The sequence below is a fragment of the Neofelis nebulosa genome, chromosome 8 (genome assembly GCF_028018385.1).
Source record: "Neofelis nebulosa isolate mNeoNeb1 chromosome 8, mNeoNeb1.pri, whole genome shotgun sequence".
NCBI lineage: Eukaryota > Metazoa > Chordata > Mammalia > Carnivora > Felidae > Neofelis > Neofelis nebulosa.
Genome location: NC_080789.1, coordinates 63672464 through 63680840, shown reverse-complemented (window position 1 = coordinate 63680840; position 8377 = coordinate 63672464). Strand labels below are relative to the sequence as shown.

Sequence of the window (8377 nt, the reverse complement as noted above, 5' to 3'; positions counted from 1 at the left end):
AGGGGGTTACAGGGTTGGTATAGCATAGGAAGCAGCACAGATCTGGGAGGGGGGAGGTGGAGGCAGGGGGCTGGATGCCCTACTGATGGCTCTGTCTAGATTGATTCTATTATATTCTGAGCAAAATGCTATACAGCTCACGACAGTAGTGTCTACCCCATGCTTTCTGGGCCCTAGAGGAAAATGGAAGTTTGAGATGAAAACCAGACATACTTATCTTTTCTTGGAGCCTTGCTGGAAATAGTTGGGCATTCCTGAAGCCAGCGAGCCACTGTGTGTCCCCTTAGGCCCCAAGGAAGATTTTGAGGAAGGGAATGCCTCCTCTTTAGCATAGGCTGGACAGAACGGTCTCATGTTTTGGCCTCGGGACTGGTCTGTGTGCAAACTGAGATGGGCGAGTGTACACATGAACAAATGAGTGTGTGTCCATGTGTATGTGTGTGTGTGTGCGAGAGAGAGAGAGAGATTATGGGTGACAACACCAGTATGTGAGTGCGTTGTGTGTGTGTGTGTGTGAGAGAGAGAGAGAGAGAGGGACAGAGAGAGTCATAGAGACAGAATATGTTGATAGGTGTAGGTGAGGGCTTTGGGTGCTGGCATGGGGGTATTGGGCCTTTGGCCAGGCAGATATGGGCTATCGGTGTGAGGGAGACCACCAAGCGCACCCCAAATTTCACATCATCTTCTGTAGATCTCACATTCTCCCAGTGTCCCAAGGCTGGCCCAATCAGCACCACGGACAGAGGTGGCGGCTTCGTGAAATGGGGCGGTACAGGAACTGTAGCCCCGCCTTTCTCCTCCCTCCATTCTAATCTGAGTCATTGCTTCCCATCATCCAATCCAAGAGTTCCGCCGAATGCGTAAAAGTAGTGTACGGGGAGGGTGTGAGAGAGGTGAGTTGGCCTTTTGAAGATAAACATTGTGCAGTTTTGGGTAAAAGGCCATAAACATCTGGCCGCATCTGGCCCTCAATTAAGCACATAAGGGAGGAGCCAAAGCAGCTAAACAACCCAAGCCAATAAAGACATCTAATTGCTCCTAACTCGTGGACGCACTAGGCTCCCCACATATATAAAGGGCCCAAAGATGTCCAAGACCTGAACACTTCAGTCACCGTACCCTCCATTAGTACGTCTCCCTCCTCAGAGCCTCCTTTGCCCCAAGAAGCACCATGACTTGTGGATCTTACTGTGCTGGCCGCGCCTTCAGCTGCATGTCGGCCTGCGGGCCCCGGCCCGGCCGCTGCTGCATCACCGCCGCCCCCTACCGCGGCGTCTCCTGCTACCGCGGCCTCACCGGCGGCTTCGGAAGCCACAGCGTCTGCGGCGGCTTCCGCGCCGGCTCCTGCGGCCGCACCTTCGGCTACCGCTCCGGCGGCGTGTGCGGCCCCAGCCCGCCCTGCATCACCAGCGTGTCCGTCAACGAGAGCCTCCTCACGCCCCTCAACCTGGAGATCGACCCCAATGCGCAGTGCGTGAAGCACGAGGAGAAGGAGCAGATCAAGTGTCTCAACAGCAGGTTCGCTGCCTTCATCGACAAGGTGGGTGTCCGTGATCACACCCTTCCTGAGCCCTCGATTCCTGGGCTAGGCTGAAGACAGTCAGGGGCAGGAGACAGGAGGTCCAGGTGAGCTCCCGCTCTCATGGACGAAATGGACACACACCCAGGCCACATGAGGACCAAGGACGTCAGGATACAGAGCGGAGGCTCCTGATTTGATAGTGTTGCCATTATACGCAACCTCTGTCCAGACAGGCAGGTCCCCACGGAGACACAAGGACAGGCTTGGAACTGGCCTGTCAGAGGAAGAGGGCAGAACATGCACACACACAGACACCAAAATGGACACAAGAAATAGGAAGAGGCCCGCAGGGTGAGCCAGTGGGTGGCTGTCCTTGATCCCACCCTTCCTGTAGCCCACCCATGCTCAGCACTCAGGCTGGGCACTGAGACAGGGGGAGCCAGAGGCCAACCGGAGACCTCTACCTGCCTCCAGAATACACATGCCACCTGGACTCACCAGGTCTGGAGAACTCCCTTTACCTGAGAGCAGACGCTGACCTTGCCCAGCCCCTTGCTCCCATCCCTGAGTGAGAAAATCCAGACAGAGATCACAGGAGGGAAATCCAGGAGTCACCTTGTCTCCCACTGCCCATCTCTGCCAAGCTCTGCTGAGCTCCGGGGTCGGGAGTTTGCCCCTAAAGCAATCACCCCAGCCCCACCCCAAATTGGCTTCGGGACACCAAGAGCCGTCTGACCCCTCCCCACACCCTGAATGCAGGTGCGCTTCCTGGAGCAGCAGAACAAGCTTCTGGAGACCAAGTGGCAGTTCTACCAGAACCGCAAGTGCTGCGAGAGCAACCTGGAGCCCCTGTTCGAGGGCTACATCGAGACGCTGAGGCGGGAGGCCGAGTGCGTGGAGGCCGACAGCGGGAGGCTGGCCTCGGAGCTCAACCACGTGCAGGAGGTGCTGGAGGGCTACAAGAAGAAGTGAGTGCGGCCCGGAGTGACGCTGGGCACAGGAGATGGACTTGGCTTAGAGCCCGTTGGGTTAGACTTGAGAAGAATTTTCCAGAAGGACGAGGGGCCATGCAGGCCGGGGACTTGCGCGGCAGGGTCATCTCAGCTGCGCCACTCTTGCCCGGATGCCTGCCTCAGGGTGGGGCCGGGATGCCCCCAGGAGACCTCTCTGTCCCCTACTCAGCCTTCCCTTCTCAGAGGCTGTCCCCCAGGCCCCGTGGGGAGGAGGTTTCTGCAGGCTCCCTGGCTGCCTCCTGCTGACTGACCTCTCAGTTTTCCCACCTGTAGCACCTGAGCGTCTGGTGGTTCGGGACTGACAGGCCCTGGGGCCCCGGGTGCCACTGCCTGGGGTGCTGAGTGCCGATGGGGGACGGGTGTCATAGGCCCCCACACCTGAGCCAGGTTGGGCAGCCAGATGAGGGGAGGCTGGGGCTGCCGTGCCCCAGAGGTGACACTGTCCTCTCTTAGCATGGGGCTGGGGTTGAGTCCTTATGTGCCTCCTAAGGTGACCTCACAGCAGCTGTGGGAATGGGGCTGGGAGGTCCCACACCTTAGCTCTCTGGACCCCTCAATTTAAAGTCGAGACAGGATCCTAGACCCGTTCCAGATCCAACCAGACAGAACGGAGCCAGCAGATTTGCTGTGTTCCAGCTGTTGGGAGCTCACTAATACTGCCCCCTCCACTGATGTGAAAGGGAGACGGCTTCTGGTGAGACCTGCCCTTCCCTGACCTCCCTCTCTGCCCTCTTCTGCCTCAGGTATGAGGAGGAAGTCTCTCTGAGAGCAACAGCTGAGAATGAATTTGTGGCTCTGAAGAAGGTGAGTGATGTGGGATCCGGAAGCACAGACACCAGGGATCTCGGAATGACAGACTCTTCCTGGGGAGACCCAGAGGGTCTCAACCTCCACGTGGGGCACACGACCTGGCCCAATTGGGCTGGGAAATCCCAGGGGTCAGGTCATGGAAGGCTCATTCAGGTCGCCGATGAAGGGCAAGAACCTTGGACTGTGCATTACACCCTGCCCTGGAGCGAGGGATGGCTGGGCTGACCGGCGGATGTCCCACTGTGCTTTAGAAGTTGTGGTCTCTGGCGGGGACTCCATGGAGGCAGGGCAGCTCCAGTCTCTCTGTTGAGGGACAGCGTCCTGTCTAGCACTGGGGGAAGTCTGACCAACAGGAAGGGCCCGGTCCCCAGGTATTGGGGAGGATGGAGCTGAACCCGGAGTGACCAGGTGGTCTTGGAGGACTGCCAGGGGACAGGGAGGGGTCGAGGTGGCGAGCAAGGAGTCAGTCTGGCAGGCTTGTTGGGATAGGGAGGGTAAGAAGCAGAGCTGGGACCATAAGAGGAGAGAAAGGCTGGCGGCCCATCTCAGGCACAAAAGCGTTTGTTCTCATAAGGGCAGGAGGTTGCAAAGCCCACCCCAGGCAGGTCAGAAAGTATGGCGACGGCATGGGAATAGAACAGTAGGAGTCCTTTCCCTTGGCCTCCATGAATGGGAGAGAAGAGAGGGGAGAGTTTGGGGTAATGAGCACCGGGGTCCTTTGAGCTCACAGACGCCCCATTTTTCCAGGATGTGGACTGTGCCTACCTCCGCAAGTCAGATCTGGAGGCCAACGCGGAGGCCCTGATCGAGGAGATCGACTTCCTGCGGCGCCTGTATGAGGAGGTGAGGGGCCATGGTCCAGGTCGAAAAGAAGCAGCCAGCCTAGAAAAGGGGGCTGGGTCCTGGGACTGATTGGCCAGGGATTTGGGTTGGGTGGCGGCTGCAGTCCATGAGGCTGTAGTGGGAGCTGGGGTAGAGACCAGGTAAGGGCTGAGATGACTGGGTCCACACTGTGGTGGGTGAGGCTGGGGTGTAAACAGGTTCCCCACAATCTGCAGGAGATCCGCGTTCTCCATGCCCACATCTCAGACACCTCGGTCATCGTCAAGATGGACAACAGCCGGGACCTGAACATGGACTGCATTGTGGCCGAGATCAAGGCTCAGTACGACGACATCGCCAGCCGCAGCCGGGCTGAGGCCGAGTCCTGGTACCGCAGCAAGGTGAGGGGCACAGGACACCTGTCTCTTAGACATGGCAGCACGAGGGAAGCCAAGTATTTATTAAGAAGGCCTCTTTTGTCTGGAGTTTCTGATCCCGTGGGATAGTAACAGAATGGCACACAGCTCTCAAGTTATAATCGCTGGGCAGGGCTGCCATGTATAGTTGCACAGGCTGAGCACTGTACAACCTCCCGACCATCTGTGGTGTCTGAATGGGAGGGAAACTGCATCCTGCGCTCAGGAGCACCTCTGTTTCCCCCGCTCCCCCCCCCCCCCCCCCCCAGTGCGAGGAGATGAAGGCCACGGTGATCCGGCACGGGGAGACCCTGCGCCGCACCAAGGAGGAGATCAACGAGCTGAACCGCATGATCCAGAGGCTGACCGCCGAGGTCGAGAATGCCAAGTGTCAGGTACGGGTCGCCTGGGGCCTCCCCAGGGCCACACAGGCAGTGTGTGCTCCGACTGGCTCTCACCATTCATGATCCAGCCCATTTGCATGGCTCATGTCCCTGGTTGTGGTCCCTCAGGGGGACTCCGTTAATGAAGGGGAGAGGCCTGTTCTTGGGGTGTCCCCAGCTGGGGGAGGGGAGAGACTGGACACATGAGGGAAATGGACCGAGACACCCAGGACCATAACCCACTCTGTTCTCTCCTGGGCCCCAGAACACCAAGCTGGAGACCGCGGTGACCCAGGCTGAGCAGCAGGGCGAGGCAGCCCTGAGCGACGCCCGCTGCAAGCTGGCCGAGCTGGAGGCCGCCCTGCAGAAGGCCAAGCAGGACATGGCCTGCCTGGTCAAGGAGTACCAGGAGGTGATGAACTCCAAGCTGGGCCTGGACATCGAGATCGCCACCTACAGGCGGCTGCTGGAGGGCGAGGAGCAGAGGTGGGTACAATAGCCTATTTTCTCTCCCAGCCCTGCCTGGGTTCCCAACGTGCCATGTGCCCTCTGGCATCACTGGACTCCCATTTCCAAATCTCCCCATCCTGCATCCTTACAGGTAATTTGAGAAAGTCCTTTCAGTTTGTTTCTAGCCTCCTTTGAGTCAGTCATGCCCACTTATGAGCTCATATGAGATTGGTATTTTTGCAAATCTGCCTTTCAGAGCCAGGAGTCAGGCCCTAGTAAATTGTTTTCCCGAGAATCCTAGTCTGGGCTTTCAGCCACCCTCTCTTGAACGTGTCTTTCTCCTCCTGGCCTTGGTTGCACATAATCCAGCATTTAGCTTTTGTCTCAAGGCTGGCCTTGGCCCCATTCAGGAGTTCATATTTATCCTGTAATGACTGACTCAATGGGGGATTTTATCAACTCACAGTTATGTATCGTAAGCACAGTGGGCCGCCCTAAGTGGTCGTCCATTGCAGTAGGTGGGGCGGAAGGTGGACAGATAGCAGGGGCCTGTCCCTTGAGGCAGCGGTGTCCTGCTCTGGGCATTTTTGCTTTTTGCTAGTGTTGGAGGTGGCAGGGCTGGAGGGCAGCTGACCATCTCCTATGTATACAACACTCCTGGAATGTTGCCCCTTGGTTGGTCAGGGAAGTTTCATTAGTGGACAATTCCACAGCAAAGAGTATCTCAGGATTGAGGTTGGAAGGCCTGGTGTTAGCTTTGGAAACTGAGAAGTCCAGCCCTCCACCACATAGGGCTCGTGGAAGCGGGGAACTCAGAAGCTTTGGTGTGGGTCCTCTATGAACCCTGGGCATGGAGTGAGTAGGTGGTAGACTGCAAATTCTCCCCACACCTGAAGCTGACTTTGTCAACCCTTTGCCATGGTGCAACCAGAGGGACTCCCGTTCCCTTTCTTTAAGGAGTCGCGTTGTGTGGGAAGGGAATGAGGGTTGAGTGGAGTTAGGTGGCCAGAATTACAGCCTTGCCTCTATCACCGGTTATTTCCTGTCCCTGGGCCTTGCTTTCTCCACCCGTCAAATGAAAGAACTCATGGAGACAGCCTGTTCTAAATGGGCCCTAAAATCCCATTCATTCATGCCACAGTTGTTTATTGGCCAAACACTGTTAGGCACTGTCGATTCTTCAGTGGGGAAAAGACAAGACAAAATGTTCTGCCCTCTTGAGGCCCACGTTCTAGTGACCGCAGTCAGACCAGATTTAGGAACTTAAATCTGCACTTCCTCGAATGCGTTTACAAGTCAATCGGAACCAACAGCAATCATAGCAGCCGACAGGTCTGAACTGCTCACCACGTGGCAGGCACGGAGCCCTTACGCGGGTCCCTGGATTCCACCCTCACAGGGGATCTAGGAGTAGATACTCCCGATCAGGAGGCAGGTGGATTGGAGGGCAGGGCAAATCTGAGGTTGCTAGCCAGCCAGGCGCACTGGGCATTCTGTCTCCAGAGCCCTCGAGGTGGCTGGGCTTCCCGATTGGCGCGTTTATAGCCCCTTCCCCAAAACAAGTGCCCAGAAGGAGGGCACGGACCTCGCTGTCGCCTCTGGCCCATGGCACCGACCTCTCTCTTTTCCTTTCCCAACAGGCTGTGCGAGGGCGTCGGCGCTGTGAATGTCTGTAAGTAGCTCTTCCCTTCCCGCCTGCTCCCGTCAGGGGGGCCCCAAGCCTTCTGGGAGGGACGTGTTCGCGACCCCCAAGCAGCCTGGCCGTGGCCATGCCTGATGCGTTCTCCTCCCCCTCCCATGCAGGTGTCAGCAGCTCCCGCGGTGGCGTCGTCTGTGGCGATCTCTGCGCCTCAGGTGCTGCCCCTGCTGTCACCAGCCGCGTCTGCAGCGCCCCCTGCAGCGGTAACGTGGTGGTGGGCACCAACTCGTGCGGGGCTTGCAGTGTGGGCTGTAAGAAGTGCTAAGAGGCCGCAGCGCCCCTTCCAGCGCGCAGCCACGTCCCCCTCCGCCCGGCCCGACCCCGATCGCCCCGCCGCTGCCCCACGACGGCCAGCTGCCCGCCCCCAACAACCAGTCGCCAGATGTGCACCCTCGGCACGTCCTCCCTGGGTGCTCCTTCTGCGCGCCACCCCCCGGGCGCCCTGAGCCCTGTGCACCTGGGGCGGCACCTTGGCTTCTTTCCGTAGCCTTTCCTAGTAGTGGATTTATCATCTTGAGGATTCATCCTTTCTTCTGCCTTCTGTGTTGTTTGCTGGATTCATTCGTCCTGCCCGACTCCCTCACCTAAGCTTGCGGGGACAGGGCAGGCCCTAGTCTCTCCCTGTCTCCACTTCCTGGGAATCTGCCAGTGCGCTGGATCCTGTGGAAGGGAGGTGGAGAACACTGACGGTGGTTTTCCTGTAACTCTGTGAGGCCCATGGCCGTGGGAGGGAAGAGCATCTCCTTGCAGGGCTGCCTGCAGAAGCTTCTGAAAACCCAGCGACGTAACTGCCAGCCCCTTTGTCTTCGTTTCACTCTGTGTTTCCAATAAACTAACTGTAGCGTATCAAACCCAGTGCCTCAGAGTTTTCAAAGTGCCAGGGCTGTCCTGTGATAGGAGATCCCTGCCAGAGATTTCCTCAGGACCCCTCCAGCCACTTAGTTACTACTGGCACTGGGTACTCCCCTCTGATCTTGAGCGACGTAAGCCTTGGAGACACAGAAGAAGACCCAGCGATGCAGGGAATCACATGTGGTCATGGATTTCTCTAGACCATGATTTCTCAGCTTCAACAATATTGACATTTGGGGCTGGAGAGCTCTTTGTTGGAGGGCTGTCTTGAACATTGCAAGGTGCTTAGCAGCATCACTGGTTTCTACCCGCTAGATGCCGGGTGCACTCCCCCACCCCCATCCATTGTGACAACCCAACATGTCTCTAGAAATGGCCACGTATGCCGTAGGAGTTCTCCACCAGGGTGA

General features: G+C 57.6%; 1 protein-coding gene across 1 annotated transcript; it reads left to right on the top strand.

Moving 5' to 3' along the window:
- Positions 1-1112: 1112 nt before the first annotated feature.
- LOC131519561 (keratin, type II cuticular Hb6) lies at positions 1113-7966 on the top strand. Its single transcript, XM_058742695.1, has 9 exons — positions 1113-1540; positions 2282-2490; positions 3279-3339; positions 4093-4188; positions 4404-4568; positions 4853-4978; positions 5232-5452; positions 7057-7088; positions 7220-7966. The coding sequence occupies exons 1-9, from the start codon at positions 1172-1174 to the stop codon at positions 7378-7380; spliced, it is 1440 nt and encodes a 479-aa protein (XP_058598678.1). The 5' UTR covers positions 1113-1171; the 3' UTR covers positions 7381-7966.
- Positions 7967-8377: the final 411 nt, after the last annotated feature.

What these genes read in the sequence shown, in the direction of transcription:
- LOC131519561 (XM_058742695.1), top strand. Translation starts at nt 1,172, where the DNA reads ATGACTTGTGGATCTTACTGTGCTGGCCGCGCCTTCAGCTGCATGTCG. An exon ending in TGCGGCGCCTGTATGAGGAG is followed by an intron (nt 4,189 to 4,403) that starts GTGAGGGGCCAT and finishes CACAATCTGCAG; the next exon opens with GAGATCCGCGTTCTCCATGC. An exon ending in AGTCCTGGTACCGCAGCAAG is followed by an intron (nt 4,569 to 4,852) that starts GTGAGGGGCACA and finishes CCCCCCCCCCAG; the next exon opens with TGCGAGGAGATGAAGGCCAC.